Source organism: Oncorhynchus nerka, linkage group LG14, assembly GCF_034236695.1.
Source record: "Oncorhynchus nerka isolate Pitt River linkage group LG14, Oner_Uvic_2.0, whole genome shotgun sequence".
Lineage (NCBI taxonomy): Eukaryota > Metazoa > Chordata > Actinopteri > Salmoniformes > Salmonidae > Oncorhynchus > Oncorhynchus nerka.
In genome coordinates, this window is record NC_088409.1 from 38,368,571 (window position 1) to 38,386,455 (window position 17,885).

Consider the following 17,885-nt stretch of genomic DNA (forward strand, 5'->3'; position numbering starts at 1 on the left):
AGCCCTATGAACCTCTCCCTCGACAATCAGAACAGCACCTGGGGGCAACCAATTCATGCAGAGGTCAAAGATGAAGTTGGGTTTGACCCATCCTTAACCTATTCCCAGAACCTTTCTGGATACACTCCGAACATTACTAATACAGATACTTTCACACTCCAGTCTAGCAGCTCCCATGATATTATGTCTCCGTCAATCATCCAGAGCCTCTCAGCCCCTAAGAATGACCAGTATGTACTGGTACAAACTGCGACCGATGGTTCTATGCAAATGCTATGGGTGCCCAAAAACCGCCTGGTCTCAAATGGGTCCGTGTCATCCAATGCTTCAGAGAATGGGTTTCACCGGTCTGAAAGCCTCCCGTTTGGTCTGTCGCCTGCACTCCAACACAATATTACTGGGTTAACGAATGGCATACCTTCCTGCCTCTCGCCACTCACCACTTTACCTAATGGCACAATGGGCTACCAGCAGGCACTGAGTGTCCGGTTGCCCAACAGTGTTCTGACTAGCGGACATGCTTCCGGGTCGAGTTTAGAGGAGCAGCTGCACCGATTGGTGGAGGGATTACGGGAAGAGGGGGAGCTGGAAGAGAAGGAGGGATGGGGGGCTGTGGAGGGTCCTCTCCTGACACTTTCTGAGTCACCCTCTGGAAGCCCCTGCTCCAGCCTGGAAAGCCATGCTGACGCCCTTGAGAGAATGGTGGTTGGTGAAATGGAGGGAGGGGAGGATGGGGTGGAGAATAACAAGATAGGGGGAGAAGAAGAGAGGAGAGAGGTGGGGCTAGAGAGGTGGTGCATGGCAGCTACATCAACGCACATACCTGACATACCACCTGAGGGAAATAGTGGTGAAAAGGATGAGAGAAGGGAAGAAGAGGAGGGAGATTGTGGTGTGCATGGCATGGGCATGCTGAGTGGAAGGACTGTAGCACAGGAACAAACTGGAGGAGGAGGAGAGAAGAATGGTGGAGAAGAGGGTGACCAAAGAGAAGGAGACAGTGGAAGAGGGGGAGAGGAGGAGAGAAACGGAGAGCAGGGTGAAGATGGAAAGGGAAGTGGAGAGGGGGAAGAAGAGGGAGAAAGAGATGGAGGACCGAATGGAGGAGGAGAGAAGGATGGAGAGAAAGACGGGGATGGAGAGCAGGAGAGGCAAGGAGAGGAGGAGGAAGAGGAAGATTTTGATGACCTGACTCAGGATGAAGATGAAGAGGAAGTGATGTCATCAGCCTCAGAGGAGTCTGTTCTCTCAGTGCCCGAGCTGCAGGTACGTAACTTAAAAGTTTAAGTCTGAATTTTTTGGCATGAAAGTAGCGTAAGGTTACCTGTTCAGACAGCTAGCAAATGTTTCTATTTTTACAATATTCTACCTTAATATATCTAGAAAGTTAAGAATAGTCTCTTCATTAGTTCTCCTTAAGCCTGCTAACGGTCGCCCACCATCTATCCCACAGGAGACCATGAAGAAGCTGACATGGCTGGCCTCAGAGGGGAGGCTGTGTGACTCTGAGGAGGACAACTCTCCAAACTCCCCCACCTCACCCAACTCCCCCGTCTCCCAGAACTCCCAGGAGGAAAACTCTGAGGAGGAGGAGGGGCCCACCAAGGGGGAGGGGCTGGAGTCTGGAGACGGCGGGGTCAGTAAGGTCCCTGGAGAGGAGGACGTGCCTCCTGGGGAGGGAACCCCCAGAGCCAGTGGGAAGGGAGCTGGACGTGGCAGAGGTCAGTCTCAGGTCTAGGGGTGATGGAGACTCACGACAAAATGTTTTCATGTTCTCAGAAATGGTCTACTAAGTATTCACATCCATATAAGTACTAATTTTAATCCTTGTTTTGTATCTTCTCTCTTTTCCTGTGGTTGGGTACCCTCAGGGCGAGGCAGGCCTCCTCGCAGTCTGAGGCGTAGTCGTCGTCCGGAGAGGGACAGTAAGGATACGTCCAAGCTGCTGCTGCTCTATGACGACCACATTCTAGACAACGACCCCCTCAGAGAGAGCAAGGACATCGCCTTTGCACAGGCCTACCTCAACAGGGTAAGGAACAAAAATGGATTGTGTTTTTTGTAAAGTGGATTTTGGATCTCGGGTAGCATACTCTAAATGACATACTTCAAAACAAGTTGCAAAGCATTAGTAGCAGTTATCCAATAAAAAGAAAAGGTAAACTTTAACTCTCGAACCCGTCTTCCTCCCTCAGGTGCGGGAAGCCCTTCAGGGCGTACCTGGTAAGGTGGAGGAGTTCTTGGGGCTGCTATATGAGTTTGAGCAGGAGGGTGAGGGGCGCAGCGCAGTGGAGCTCTTCTCCCAGCTCCGTCCTGTTCTGGGGGAATGGCCAGACCTCCTCAGAGACTTTGCGGCCTTCCTCCTCCCGGAGCAGGCTTTGGAGTGTGGTCTGGTAAGGATGACATCACAGCCATTTTCATATATGCTTATTAAGGATCAGGCCCAATGTAACAGAGTGTTTGTTCATTAGAGGTCAGCCAATGATGATTTTTCAACGCCTATAGCGATTATTGGAGGACCAAAATGAGCCGATACCGATTAATGGGAACCATTTTTATATATTTTTGTAATAATGACAATTACAACAATACTGAATGAACAATGAACACTTATTTTAACTTAATATAATACATAAATAAAATCTATTTAGTCTCAAATAAATAATGAAGCATGCTCAATTTGATTTAAGTAATGCAAAAACACAGTGTTGGAGAAGAAAGTAAAAGTGCAATATGTGCCATGTAAAAAAGCTCAAGTTTAAGTTCCTAGCTCAGAACATATGAAAGCTGGTGGTTCAATATTCCCAGTTTTTCAAAATTTCCAGTTAAGAAGTTTTAGGTTGTAGTTATTATAGGAATTATAACGCGGCAACTATTTCTCTCTATACCATTTGTATTACATATACCTTTGACTATTGGATGTTCTAATAGGCACTTTAGTATTGGCAGCCTAATCTCAGTAGTTGATAGGCTTGAAGTCATAAACAGCGATGTGAATCAAGCATTGCGAAGAGCTGCTGGCAAACACAGTAAAGTTTGAATGAATGCTTACGAGCCTGCTGCCGCCTACCACTGCTCAGACAGACTGCTCTATCAAATATCAAATCATAGCCTTAATTATAATGTAATAAACACAGAAATACGAGCCGTTGGTCATTAATATGGTCAAATCCGGAAACTATAATTTAAAAAACAAAACGTTTATTCTTTCAGTGAAATACGGAACCGTTCTGTATTTTATCGAACGGTTGGCAACCCTAAGTCTAAATATTGCTGTTACATTGCACAACCTTCAATGTTGTCATAATTGTGTAAAATTCTGGCAAATTAGTTCGCAACGAGCCAGGCGGCCCAAACTGTTGCATATACCCTGACTCTGCGTGCAATGAACGCAAGAGAAGTGAAACAGTTTCCTAGTTAATATTGCCTGCTAACATGAATTTTTTAAAACTAAATATGCAAGTTTAAAAATATATACTTCTGTGTATTGATTTTAAGAAAGGCATTGATTTTTATGGTTAGGTACATTTGTGCAACGATTGTGCTTTTTTCGCGAATGCGCATTTGTTAAATCATCCCCCGTTTGGCGAAGTAAACTGTTCGATGATAAATTAACCGGCACCGCATTGATTATATGCAACGCCAATTGTTATGAAAACTTGAAATCGGCCCCAATTAATCGGCCATGCCGATGGATCGGTCGACCTCTAGTGTTGATATATAAATATAATTATGTTCAACAAAATTATTATTTGTCTTGTAGCCAAACACATTGTAGTGAATCTGCAAAGTTCTCACTGCTGAAAAAGCCATTAATACTCTTCGACTATGATGTTTTATGTCCTGTTCAGTTTGAGGAGCAGCAGGCATTTGAGCGGAGTCGACGCTTCCTGAGGCAGCTGGAGATTAGTTTTGGGGAAAACCTTTCTCACTACCAGAAAATCGTACGTGCTCTGCAGGGGGGACCTGGCCTCAGTCCTGCCAGCATTGAGGAGGTATGGCAGTATTCTACACCATTCACATTAGTTGTCAGCACAGTAAACAAATGTTAAATCACCAGTGTAATCCACCTCTGTTTTCTACAGCTTAAAGCACAGATGTCCTCCCTCCTGAAAGGCCACACCCACTTGCAAGGGGAATTCTGGGTATTCTTTGACGAGCTCCGCCCACCCTCAGCCCGTCCAGGGCAGTTTGAAGAGGCTTGTTGGCCAGAGGAGGTAGGGGGCGGAATAGACGGAGGCGAGGGTGTTGGCTTGGGGTCAGGGGGAGGGGCAAGTGGTGGTTTTGAAGAAGTGACCCTCCCTGATCTAGAGGAAGAAGAGATTCCACCAATGACAGGTCGCAGCCGGAGGAGAAAGATTGGTTCTCATGGCATCTACAAGGTTTGAGGAAATGTGGATTGTGTCGTTTATTGATTTCTAATTGCATTTGCAATTATGATTCTGATTTGGCTGGTTGTCTTCCTTCACAGGAGTGTGATTGGCCAGAAAAGGACTGCTTCTGCCTCTGTCATGGTGCCAGCCATGATGCCAAGCTTCGCAGACACAAGAGGAAAGGATGCTCTCGCTGCCATGGCAACAAGGTAGCCTCGTAGTCTAGTGTTTTGTTGTTCTAAACTGTCTGTGTGAATAAAATGAGTTATGGAGATGACAGAATGTGACATGCGGTCTTCGCTCAGGCTTCCGATGGCATCCCCAGGGCGATGAAGAGCCTTGACCCCTTGTACCCCATGGCAACCAGCCCCACAGCCAACCTCCACACTGAGACAGGCGGTGAGGAGAGGGAGGAAGAGAGGGAAGAGGAGAGGGAGGAAGATAAAGAGGAAGAGCAAGAAGTGGACGATGAAGTAAAAGATGAAGTCAACAGTGGGGCCAACAGTCCACATCCTGGTAAGAAATGTACTACCTATGCTGTATGAATTAAGGTTGTTGTCATTATTTGGTCAAAAGCAACTAAAGTAAAACGGCTGAAAATACATTGTAGGTTACCTATAGAATGAAAAACTTTAAAGTGCGACTGCCCCTAAAAAGCAATTTCTCGTTTTGAACAGCATTGTGGCATCGATAAGACTCATAAAGTCAGTCTTGTCCAAAACTGAGATTTGCGAGATGATAGGAAAAAATGGTATGTCACGGAATGAAGAGTACTGTTTTCCTTTTGGGTTTATTTAAATCCTGCCCACAGCTGTCAGCACCCAAGTAATCATCAATTCGGAGCGCAGCTGCATGCGACCTGATTTTAATGCCTATGGTCAATTTGGTTTGACTTTCAATATCCCTATCGGGCTAGTTGGGGACCATCAGTAGATGACAATGTACATGGACAAAATGTTTGTCAATGCTGCCAAGTGTCTATGACTTAAACGTCAAACCAACTATACATTTTAGAATTGCATATACAAATATTGGAAGCATTTAATGAGACAACTAAAAGATGTGCAACGTAAGTAATTGTCCCATTTCCATTGTGTAATTCATTGACTGTACCTAACTAGCTCCAGAGAGGCTATTCAATGTCAAACCAATTTTGCCACGGTCGCAAAATAAGTAGGCCAGCACTATCTAGCCTAGACGACTTCAAGACCTGGTCAAGTTATCTATACTGAACCAAAATATGAACGCAACATGCAACAATTTCAAAGATTTTACTGAGTTACATTTCATATTTTGAAATCAGTCAATTGAAATAAATGAATTAGGCCCTAATCTATGGATTTCACATGACTGGGAATACAGATATGCATCTGGTGGTCACAGATACCTTTAAAAAAAAAAAAGTAAGTGCGTGGATCAGAAAATCAGTCAGTATCTGGTGTGACCACCATTTGCCTCATGCAGCGCCACACATCTCCTTCACATAGTTGATCAGGCTGTTGATTGTGGCCTGTGGAATGTTGTCCCACTCTTCAATGGCTGTGTGAAGTGGCTGGATATTAGTGGGAACTGAACATGCTGGTGTACACATCGATCCAGAGCATCCCAAATATGCTCAATGGGTGACATGTCTGGTGAGTATGCAGGCCATGGAAGAACTGGGACATTTTTAGCTGACAGGAATTGTGTACAGATCCTTACAACATGGGACTGTGCATAATCATGCTGAAACATGAGGTGATTGGGGCGGATGAATAACACGACAATGGGCCTTAGGATCTCGTCACGGTATCTCTGTGCATTCAAATTGCCATTGATAAAATGCAATCATTGTCTGTAGCTTATGCCTGCCAATACCATAAACCACAGCCACCGTGGAACACTCTGTTCACAACGTTGACATCAGTAAACCGCTCGCCCACACAATGCCATACACGTGGTCTGTGGTGGTGAAGGCCAGTTGGACAACTCTTGTTTGGCTTCAGTCATGATTGCTGCATTTCTGAACGAGACAAAACACTAGAGTCAAATCAGGAAGTTCAGCCCCCCTTTAAACTCTTTCACACATTGCAGATAAACAACCATTATGCTTTTCAGAAAAGCAAGGAGCCCCTTCATGGGAGGGTCCTGAGGAAGGCTCACTCCCCCTCACTGAGAAGGAGGATGATGAGGATGATGAGGAAGAGTGGAAGGATGGGGAGAGAGAAAACAGCCCCTTGCCAAAGAGGAGTAAGGGGGATGGAGAAGGCTCGGGGGTGTCTGATTGCCCCCCAACAGCCTTTAGCGGGGAGATGGAGAACCCCTCTTCCGATCCCCCGGTGTGTGCCAAAAACATCTCCCTCACTGCCAGTGGGGAGAAGGTCATACTCTGGACAAGGTGAGAAAGAGGAGCCTGGTATTTGTTTAATGTTTTAAAATGTTTTTGTTAAAGAGTGATAATCCTCTTTGGGTTACAGGGAGGCTGACCGTGTCATTCTAACCACCTGTCAGCAGCAAGGTGCCAATCAGAGTACTTTCCAGGCAATTTCCACCCAACTTGGCAATAAGACACTCAATGAGGTGAAGGTTGTTTTTTGTAACCGAACTATAAAAAATCCAACAGTAATACACTTGTTGAAAAGTCTTGGCTTGTGAAATTAACCCTCGTCCACTGACTCTTTTATCTCTCTCTTGTCCAGGTGTCTCGGCGGTTTCGGGACTTGATGCGCCTGTTCCACACCGCTGCCCGCCAGGTCAACTTAGAGGACAAAGCTGTGACCACTGAACAGCAGACAGTCACAGATGAGGAGCAGGACTGAACTTGACAGAACCAACCCAAAAAGGACAGAACTAAATTCAGATACTTCAAAGGAGAGGAGCAGAGAAGATACTTGACTGCAGTATATTCATACTAACCAGTTCAAGGCTGGTGAAATCTGGAAGCAACATTGAGGGCATATGAATGCTTTTAATAAACTCATATCAGAATCATCTGAGCTGAAGCAACACCAGCAGCTTGAAAGATGGCAGCTTTTCAATTTTTACCAGAACCAATTTTGACAGTGAGCACTGTGTAACTGTACATCACTAATTTATTGAAAGAAATGCACCCTTTGTCTAAAAGGTATCACTCAAATGCACTACTGAGGGACCAGGGAACATAGTCTCTTAGTGTGGCAAAAGTTGAATAAATACTAGAAATAGACATGGTGTTTAGTCCAATAATGTACATGTTTTTTTTTTAAATACTTTTTTCAATTCCCTGAGTTGTGCATGTATATGCACGGTAATACTACCTGTACAAGAGTTATATATTTTATACAAAATAAACGTAATTTATCCGTTTGCCTTTTTTGATTAATTCCTTTCGTTGATAACTGAGATGTTATAAGAGTGCAATCTCCAAGGCGCACATCTAGACGTCTACTAGACCCACACAGATGTGCCTGGTAACGGCTCTACTACACTCACCCGGCAGTGAACGAATGCAGAGCAGTGAGCGGTAGTGAAAAGCAGAGGATATCAGCTACAGTATATCGCTATTGGGAGCAATTAATTCTGCTGCGATGGGTACCTTGGGTCCATTTAGCCTGTTCTTGCTTTTTGCTTTGTCTCAGCAGAACGTCTTTGTAGCCGCCAGCGACGTGCTCGAGCTCCGGAATTCTGATTTCGAGTACGAGACTGTTGGTGGAGTTCTTCGCTAATGAATTAGCACGCACGAACGACAGCCATCTAAACATGTTTAGTAAATACAAATTCATTCCTGATTTTAATATCGATTATACCGCACAATGTTGTAGATAGTTTAACTATTTACAGTTAGAACTGTGCAGCTAACGTTAGCCGATAACACTGTCTTAATCTAGATCGCTTTATTGACTCAATGTGTCTGCTCAATTCAAACTAACAGTGTTACATTATTTGTGCATTCTGCGCTGACATATTTGAGTAGTGGATTATGACTAGTCTAGGTCTCTCTTTAACACTTTTCTAAGTCACCTGATATCTCAGCTGTCACACTTGCCTCTAGTATTTGTGACATTTTATCATTCGCTTCCTTTGTATGGCGCCTCCCTTCATCCCATCTCTCTTTCAGGTGTGGTCACCGCCAGCAACTAGCCCCAGAATATGAAACTGCAGCAACAAAACGAAAAGTGACAGTGTCTTTAGCTAAAGTGAGTATACTAGTTTCTCCACACATGACACCCCAGGGGATGCATTTTATTTCCTTGCATCCAGATTAGTTACAATCTATTTTTGTTCCACAGGATGGGTATTGCTTTAAAATGTGGGGGTCAACTTTCCATGATAGCTCTGTTGCTTCTCTTTGATCTTTATTGGTGAATTGAGATCAGTTCCCACAGTAGCTTTAACATCAGGGCTGCTTCTACATACCGCCACTCTGAATGCACTGCTATTAAACCGGTTTCTGTCATTTTCCCCAGGTAGACTGCACAGTGAACTCTGAGACGTGTGGACGTTTTGGCGTCAATGGGTACCCCACCACACTCAAAATCTTCCGCAATGGAGAGGACTTTGCTGCTTATGATGGACCCAGGAGTGCAGGTGGCTACTTTAAAACCATTGCTGCTCTGGTTTGTGTCTGTGTTTTTAGTGTATGTATGACTCATCTAATGTTGTCCCATGTTCCCATATATGGCATTGTGAGCTTCGTGAAAAAACAGGCAGGTCCCAGTTCCATTCCTCTGCACAATGAGAGAGACCTGGATGCATTCATCAACAATTTTGAAGCCAGTGTGGTTGGTGAGTTCACTTTATTAATCACAGCAAAGTAGAGATCCTTTAGTCTATTGAAATAAAACAATTGCATGTATATTTTTAGTGAACTATATGAGGGACTTATATTCTCCCTCCCTGCTGTCAGGTTTTTTCTCAGGTGCTGACAACTCTCAGATGGCTGAGTTTCTGAAGGCGTCTAGTGCAATGAGAGACAGCCACCGCTTTGCATACACTGCAGACCTGAGCCTGGGCCTCAAACACGGCGTGGAATCAGAGTATGTGCTGTAGCTCCCCTTACATATAATCCCACCTGGGTTCTGAACATTCAGACCTCTGGTCACTAGACTATGAGGGCACATTAGTTGGATATGACATCATAGATTATTGCCAAGTAGTAGTACCTTATGATGATGTCACTCTCCTCTTGTGTCTCTCTTAACCAGAACGGTGGTGCTCTTCCGGCCCCCACGACTCAACAGCAAGTTTGAGGACAGCGTGGTGATGGCATGGGGCAAATTCACTTAGTCCCTATAAACCTGATGGCTAGCTGGTGAGGGCCACAGCACGGGGAAAGAAACTGCTCTTACCTGATATCCACCTCTCTCTTTTTCTCTCTCCATCACTTTCACTACCCCTTCTCTCTCCCTAGGGTGATGAAAGTGACCACTCAGTTCCAGTCTCAGGGGCTGAGTTACGCTGTGGCCAACAGAGCAGAGTTCCAGGATGAGCTGGAGGAGGAGTTTGGCCCGGGTCTATCCGACGGGGGAGAGCTACCTCTCATCACCATCAGGAACAGGGAGGGCCACAAGTACAGCATGCAGGAGGAGTTCACGTGAGTTACGACAACACATGACCATCACAGACCCTTCCTTATGCAGTCTGGCCAGCTGTCACACTGCTAATCTGTCCATCCATTGCAGACGGGACGGGAAATCCCTGGAGAGGTTCTTGGAGGACTACTTTGCTGGTAAACTGAAGCAGTCTCAGCAGGACAGAAGGACCAACCTCGGATATACAAGGACCAACCTCGGATATACAAGGTTAGGCTACAACACCACTTTTCCTCCTCCAAAGGACATGGATTAAATAACACTTAATGCTCTGTAATCAATATTCTGATACATTCCTTCACAGTTTTAACCGTCCGTATCTGTCAATAGGGTGGCCGTGAGGTGAATGATTTCCTCAAATATCTGAAGGAGGAGGCCACACATCCCCTTGTCCTGGGCACTGCCAGAGAAGACTTGTGAGAGTGCAATGAAGAGAGAGAAGAAAAAACAAGGGATGAGTGGGTGGACTGGCAAAGAAGCAGAAGACATGAACTATAAGGGGGAAAAAGGAGCCATCCATTGCAATACACAGTTTCCGACCAGAAGATCTCCTTTGGGTTTCTGTGCCTTACCAGCAACACTGAATACTCATAACATAGAGGACTTCTACATTTAAAAATCTGCTGTTTTTTCATGGGGCTTCAAAAGAGTAATGTTCTCAATGTGAGAGGATGGAGCATCTGCAAGTACAGTAATAGGGTAGCCTAGTGGTTAGAGCGTTGGACTAGTAACCAAACCCCCGAGCTGACAAGGTACAAATCTGTCGTTCTGCCCCTGAACAGGCAGTTAACCCACTGTTCCCAGGCCGTCATTGAAAATAAGAATTTGTTCTTAACTGACTTGCCTGGTTAAATAAAGGTAAAATTAAAAAAAAAATTAAAATAGGCAACACATGCAGATTGGTTTTGCAGTTAAACTGGTGACTTGGTGGTTGCTATTAATATTCCCAAGAAAGGCATACTAGTGTAGCGTCCTTGACTCTGAGTAATGTACCTCAGTCAGACTATAGATAAATGTAGAAAAGGAAAAATTATGTGCAACAGTTTTTGCAAAGTTGCTTACGGGTACAAATAAAAAAGTGCCTGCTAAGCAAATAGATAAAAATAGAATCAAATGTCTGATACAGGGGCCTCCCGAGTGGTGCAAGGCACTGAGGCGTCACTACAGACCCGGGTTTGATCCCGGGCTGTATCACAACCGGTCGTTATTGGGAGTCTCATAGGGCGGTGCACAATTGCCCCAGCGTTGTCCGGGTAAGGGGAGGGTTTGGCCGGGGGGCTTTACTTGGCTCATCACACTCTAGCGACTCCTTGTGGCTGGCCGGGTGCCTGCAGGCTGACCTCTGTTGTCAGTTGTGTTTCCTCCGGTGTTTCACAAGGTTGTTTCCTCTGACACATTGGTGCAGCTGGCTTCCGGGTTAAGTGGGTGGGTTTTAAGAAGCGAGGTTGGTGGGTCATGTTTCGGAGGATGACTCGACCTTTGCCTCCCGAGCCCTTTGGGGAGTTGCAGCGATGAGGGAGAAAAAAGGGGGTACAAACACAAAAAACAAACAAAAAGTTACAAAATATCTGATACAAAAAGATTTAGACAAGAAAATACATTTGACATTACATTTTGGTCATTTAGCATGTGGTTTCCCAAACTCGGTCCTTGGGCCCCCCTGCGTTTATGCCAAGCATCTCATTTGGGTATGTCTTTCTTTTTTATATACATTTGCACACTTTTGTGCATCTTCCATAAATGCTCTTGAGGAGAGGAAACCTAGTTGGGCCAGTAACCGAAAGGTGCTGGATTGAATAAAAGGTAAAATATGACGTTCTGCCCCTGAACAAGGCAGTTAACCCACTGTGCCCCGGTAGGCCGTCATTGTAAATAAGAATTTGATCTTATTAACTGACTTGTCTAGTTAAATTTAAAAAATAAAGTTTGAAATGTCTCATTGTCCCGAATTTATCAAATTGAACTCTATTTGATTTTTAAAGACACTCAACATCACTATTTTGTTTCGTGTTATATACACAATTTCGCACATAATCCACATATTAGTCATTTTTGTTAGAGAGCTATGTTTATTTGTTATTGGAAATTACAGTGATATTTATTGGAATTATTTGTTTTCCTAGAATGTATAGTTACATCAGCTAGCCCCTCTTCTGCGATTTATGTTTTACGTGACATTTGACTTACGTCTCGTTGAGCTTTTATTTGCATTTGAGTAACTACTGAAATAATTTTATGTTTCTTTCATGAAAAGAGAGTTATCAAGGTCGGGCAATGTCCAATGCATGGGTATTATTTGATACGTTACAGAATGGTCTTGTTTCTTTCTGGACTACTACATATCCCAAAATGCAATACCTGTGCGTGATGAAGGTTGTACGTACAGTGCACCAAATGGTAAGCCTAGTAAATGTATCTAAACGTTTGAAGATACAGGTAGTTTTATGCCGTCATGCACATAATTGATACAACGGAGCTGGTCATTTATTGGGTTTCTATATAATGTCCATATGTACTGCGACATAGGATTTAATTTGCTAGGGTAATCACACGAGGAAACAATATAAACTTGAAGATAGCGCCCCCACTGGCGACTTCCTCTTTCGTAGTCACGCAGATTGGGTTGTACGGCTGTTCATCAAAATTCCCTCGTCCTTAATTGGTCATTTTTTCCCCAACCCGCCCAGCCACAAACAAATGAGCCTTTCCTGTGCTGCGTTTGAGAACTTGGTAGCCGGTTGATCTACGCACGCTGCCAAAATGATGGGAAGACCAATCGTCGTGTTGAGTGAGTGATAAAGTTACAACATTTATCAATGAATTAAATACATTAGTGTTTTAAGTGTATTTTATATTTTGCTATATTTGTGAGCTTTTTCATTCACGCGAGGTGATGCCCGGCGTTCGGGCCTAGCTAGCCAGTGATGTCTCGAGTTATGACAGTCATGCTGCGCTGTTAGCGGAACAATCGGCTATAAACTTATCAAATTTGGGGAATAAACAGGGATACTGTTCTGCTAGTGTTCTATTTGGTATTGTTATGCACGCCATCAAACGTAGTTAGACAAACCCCTCGGGTAAGATTAATGGATAATAATTTGCTAAGCTGCCTTACTAGCTAAATTACATTTTAAGTTGAGCTATTTCCCCGGTGTCTCCCCGTTTTTGGGGTTGGTCTAAGTATCTGGTTCGAGCAGTGGCAACACGGTAGCTAACGATGGTGCAGACAATCTTGCAAATGTAATTTCAGAAATTAAATGTACTTATAACTACACACTTGTTGGCCTACCATGTTGTCCATCAAGTTGCTAAATACACTGAACAAACCGCAGCATCATGGTCAGTCATTTTGAGTATAGGCCTAGTTAAGAGACTGCCCCTCTGTCGCCACCTCAATGATCTTCTCTCTTTAGGCCAGAATATGAAAAGAGAGTCTGGACGCAAGGTTCAGAAAGGGAACATCAGTGCAGCAAAGGTAAAGATGACACACCACTCGGACTTCCCCTTCCCATTACCCAATAATTTAACTTCTGACTGAGGTTTAATTGCGATAATGAAACATGAGAAATTCCTGCAGCCTTACGAAGTCTACTTTTATAGGCAATAGCAGATGTCATCAGAACATGCCTGGGACCAAGAGCCATGATGAAGGTTTGTACCAAGACACAATTCCTGGTCCTTAGATACTTAAATCCCAAAGTGACACCAAAATACAACTGTCTTAACCTTTCCCTATCTATTAACAGATGCTGCTAGACCCCATGGGTGGCATTGTCATGACCAACGATGGTAATGCCATCCTCCGAGAGGTGAGGTTTCTGCACTACATTTCCCATAAGCACCCGTACACTGTATTTGGAAGATGGTAAATGTAAACAAATTTAGGTCTGTTAGTTACCTTTCCTGTAAACAAACACAGATCCAAGTGCAGCACCCGGCAGCCAAGTCCATGATTGAGATCAGCCGCACCCAGGATGAGGAGGTGGGAGACGGCACCACGTCAGTCATCATCCTTGGTAAGTGGCCTGGTAGTGGAAGTATTTAATCTCACTCCATTGACATGGAATTGACTGAGATCCAGTCAACCTCTTCAACATAGTCAATGTACCCTTTTGAGCTTCAGGCTATTTAGGACTGGATGTTGTGGCACTCCGACTCCGAGAGGACCACGTTGATGAATCGTAAGAATCAATCGTCCTCTAAGCCATCGTACTGAGTGTGCACATTTTTAAAACCGCTCTTGGTTAACATTTTTTCCAATATTTTGTCGGTCTCTAGCTGGGGAGATGCTGTCTGTAGCAGAGCAGTTCCTGGAGCAGCAGATGCACCCCACAGTCATCATCAGTGCCTACAGACACGCCCTGGACGACATGCTCGACATGCTCAAAGACATCAGGTATAGATTGCATACACTTACACACTTACTGATGAACACTCAATTGCATTCACTTACACACACAATCCTCCCTCGCACACTTTTACACTCAGTTCTATTGACGACTGTCTCTGTTCCCTCCCAGCACCCCGGTGGATGTGAATGACAGGGCGCAGATGCTGAAGATCATCAACTCTGCCATCTGCACCAAGGCCTTGAGCCGTTGGTCTACCATGGCGTGTAATATTGCCCTGGACGCCGTGCGCACTGTGGAGTTGGAGGAGCACGGACGCAAGGAAATCAACATTAAGCTGTACGCCAAAGTGGAGAAGGTAAGCGTTAAAGGTCTTGCGGTTACATAATTGACATCAATAAGTATGACAAGGGTGTGGTCATTGGGAAAATGACACCAGGTCGGTTGATTCCTCCTTGTTTTACTATGGTTATAGGTGCCTGGTGGCTTCATTGAGGACTCATGTGTGCTAAAAGGTGTGATGGTCAACAAGGACGTCACTCACCCCCGCATGCGCAGAATGATCAAGAACCCCCGCATCATCCTGCTGGACTGCTCCCTGGAGTACAAGAAGGGCGAGAGCCAGGTACTGAAAACACATGTACACAGTGTCATTGATACATCCACACAAATGCATTACCAGCACACACATACAGTATAAAAATAACAGTAGTAGGTACTAGCCAATAAATGTTGTGTTCCTATGCAGACTGACATTGAGATCACACGTGAGGAGGATTTTTCTAGAATCCTTCAGATGGAGGAAGAGTACATCCAGACGATCTGTGAAGACATCATCCGCCTCAAGCCAGACCTCATCTTCACCGAGAAGGGCATCTCAGGTACTTCACATACAAAATCTGTATGTACAATTTTAGCAACCGCTCTTAATCCACCAAAGCTCCCCTGCACTGACCAGAGAAACTCACTTTTCCACTCATCTCCCCAGACCTGGCACAACACTATCTGATGAAGGCCAACATCACAGCCATCCGCCGTGTCAGAAAGACTGACAACAACCGCATTTCAAGGTAAGGTCCATTCCACACAGTATAGTATTCTGAAGATGTGCTAACTATTAATCCTTTTAAATTGTTAATTGACTATTAACGCTGATATCATATTCTCAGGGCATGTGGGGCTCGCATTGCCAGCCGTACAGATGAGCTGCGTGAGGAGGACGTGGGAACTGGCGCCGGCCTGTTTGAGATCAAGAAGATTGGAGACGAGTACTTCACCTTCGTCACAGAGTGCAAAGACCCCAAAGCCTGCACCATCCTGCTGAGAGGAGCCAGCAAAGAGATCCTGGCTGTACGTATCAAGTTACCCCTCATGCACAAGAATATGTTAAGATGTCTCCGTTGCGGCAGAAGCAGCTCATTTTCAGGCATACCGTAACAAGACAGGATGATTTGATCCTCATGGTATCCTATTGTGCTCAATGCTTCATTGTGGAACCAAACAGTGTTGATGGTGTGTGTGTCTCTCTGTCCCTCAGGAGGTGGAGCGTAACTTGCAGGATGCCATGCAGGTGTGTCGTAACGTGCTACTGGACCCATCTCTACTCCCTGGAGGCGGGGCGGTGGAAATGGCTGTGTCCAAGAGGCTGATGGAGCGTTCCAAGACCCTGACTGGGGTGGAGCAGTGGCCCTACCGTGCCGTGGCCCAGGCCCTGGAGGTTATCCCCCGTACACTCATCCAAAACTGTGGAGCCTCCACCATCCGCGTGCTCACCTCTCTCAGGGTACGTGTGGTTTTGCTCTAAAATATGCACCTTTAATCATTTTGTTGGGCACAGCTATGTTGTTTTATTTATCTTACCCCCCCTCTGTAGGCCAAGCACACCCTGGAGGCCTGTGCATCATGGGGTGTGAACGGAGAGACTGGCACCTTGGCAGACATGATGGAGCTTGGCATCTGTGAGCCGCTGGCTGTCAAGGCCCAGACTTACAAGACTGCTGTGGAGGTAAGAGGGGCTAATAGGCTGCTGTTGAAAGTGAGATTCATCTTGAATGTATCTGCAGCAAATGCTTGAGACTTACTGTTTTTAAAACATATTGTACAAGGCATGGACGAATTCTGTTTTACTTTGTCAGTAGTGAATGCAGTCAGACACCATGCAAAAACATTTTCACTCCTACTACTCTAAAGGATGAGTGCTTTCCAGTGCCTTATCTCCTTCACATCAAAGTGAATACAATGAAACTCAGGGCACCTTTAGTGTCTCTTGTCGTTTTATGACTTTAAACAGTCACTGGTTTCAGTGAACCCCACTAATGTAATTTTGATCTCTTCTTGCCTTTCAGACGGCCATCTTGCTGCTCCGCATTGATGACATTGTGTCTGGAATCAAGAAGAAAGGTGATGACCAGGCTGGAGGAGGACAGGGAGCAGAGTGAAGATAAATGAGGAAAGAAATGGGTTGGTAGACCAGTGGGCAAACAGACCGCTAGTGTACATAGTACAGCCTACTGTTCTCTTTTGGGATGCTACTTTGCAAAAATACTAAATGTTTGGCCTGGATTGTCTGTTCTCAACCAAGTATGTGTGTCGATAATCAAGCATCACAGTAGCCATGTATGTTTGATTTGCTATAAAATTCAAATCGAATACGGTCTGACTCACAGTTCATTGTATATCTTTAGTTGTGGCAGATTAAATAAGAAGTATCTTCCATGAGTATTGTTTATAGCACTGTAGTACCCAGTTAAAGTGGAAACAGGTTATACTGTTTTAGCCTTTTTAAGGATAGGTTTCTCTCAGCAACAGACATAAAAATATTATCTTCAGCTTTATTAAAGTTAAATGCATGGAGAAAAAAAAATGCAATTCACCACAGCATATTGAAATAAACCAGAGGTGAGTACACAACAGATAATAAAATATTACTTCCGGTTACATCAAGGTTCTATTTTATCATAACATCCCTGAATGTGTTGAATAGGCCTATTAGGAAGTCATAAAACCATGCAATAGGTCATGGTTAACTTTTCTTTTTTTTTGACTCCGTATGTTTGCAACTTTACACATATACAGTACCAGTCTGGAGTAGAGGTCGACCGATTAATCGGAATGGGCAATTAATTAGGGCCCATTTTCAAGTTTTCATAACAATCGGTAATTGTCATTTTTGGACACTGATTATGGCCGATTACATTGCCCTCCACGAGACTGCGTGGCATGCTTGACTACCTGTTATGCGAGTGCAGCAAGGAGCCACGGTGCTAGCTAGCATTAAACTTATATTTTATAAAAAATACTATCTTAACATATTCACTAGTTAACTACACATGGTTGATATTACTAGTTTATCTAGCTTGTCCTGCGTTGCATATCGATGCGGTGCCTGTTAATTTATCATTGAATCACAGCCTACTTCGCCAAATGGGTGATTTAACAAGCGTATTCATGAAAAAAGTACCGTCTTAGCACCAATGTGTACCTAACCATAAACATCAATGCCTTTCTTAAAATCAATACACACGTATATATTTTTAGACTTGTATATTTAGTTAATATTGCTTGCTAACATGAATTTATTTTAACTAGGGAAATTGTGTCACTTCTCTGGCGTT

At 44.3% G+C, this 17,885-nt stretch overlaps 2 protein-coding genes, 1 non-coding gene and 1 pseudogene across 6 annotated transcripts in view; all 4 read left to right on the forward strand.

Moving 5' to 3' along the window:
- Positions 1-7,697, forward strand: part of gon4lb (gon-4 like b) — a 25,315-nt gene extending 17,618 nt beyond the window's left edge. For 3 of the 4 annotated variants that reach the window (XM_029679546.2, XM_029679547.2, XM_029679549.2), the window contains exons 21-31: positions 1-1,266; positions 1,454-1,721; positions 1,872-2,032; positions 2,196-2,393; positions 3,852-3,995; positions 4,086-4,382; positions 4,472-4,582; positions 4,679-4,889; positions 6,447-6,750; positions 6,830-6,932; positions 7,052-7,697. The exon at positions 1-1,266 is cut by the window's left edge and continues 873 nt beyond it. In XM_029679546.2, coding sequence (XP_029535406.1) covers positions 1-1,266; positions 1,454-1,721; positions 1,872-2,032; positions 2,196-2,393; positions 3,852-3,995; positions 4,086-4,382; positions 4,472-4,582; positions 4,679-4,889; positions 6,447-6,750; positions 6,830-6,932; positions 7,052-7,171 — 3,183 coding nt within the window. In that variant the 3' untranslated portion in view covers positions 7,172-7,697. The remainder of the gene's footprint in view (positions 1,267-1,453; positions 1,722-1,871; positions 2,033-2,195; positions 2,394-3,851; positions 3,996-4,085; positions 4,383-4,471; positions 4,583-4,678; positions 4,890-6,446; positions 6,751-6,829; positions 6,933-7,051) is intronic. The other variant, XM_029679548.2, reaches the window with a different exon arrangement.
- A 76-nt stretch (positions 7,698-7,773) lies between these two features.
- LOC115140992 (protein disulfide-isomerase A3-like) lies at positions 7,774-10,798 on the forward strand (annotated as a pseudogene).
- A 1,804-nt stretch (positions 10,799-12,602) lies between these two features.
- LOC115140993 (T-complex protein 1 subunit gamma-like) lies at positions 12,603-16,924 on the forward strand. Its single transcript, XM_029679550.2, has 14 exons — positions 12,603-12,710; positions 13,336-13,397; positions 13,523-13,573; positions 13,669-13,731; positions 13,842-13,938; positions 14,201-14,318; positions 14,443-14,629; positions 14,747-14,896; positions 15,020-15,152; positions 15,260-15,341; positions 15,441-15,621; positions 15,809-16,054; positions 16,145-16,276; positions 16,617-16,924. Exons 1-14 carry the CDS (start codon positions 12,683-12,685, stop codon positions 16,707-16,709), a joined length of 1,623 nt encoding a protein of 540 aa, XP_029535410.1. The 5' UTR covers positions 12,603-12,682; the 3' UTR covers positions 16,710-16,924.
- Positions 16,377-16,512, forward strand: LOC115142291 (small nucleolar RNA SNORA15). Its single transcript, XR_003865497.1, has one exon. It is a non-coding gene; the product is annotated as a small nucleolar RNA SNORA15 (small nucleolar RNA).
- Positions 16,925-17,885: the final 961 nt, after the last annotated feature.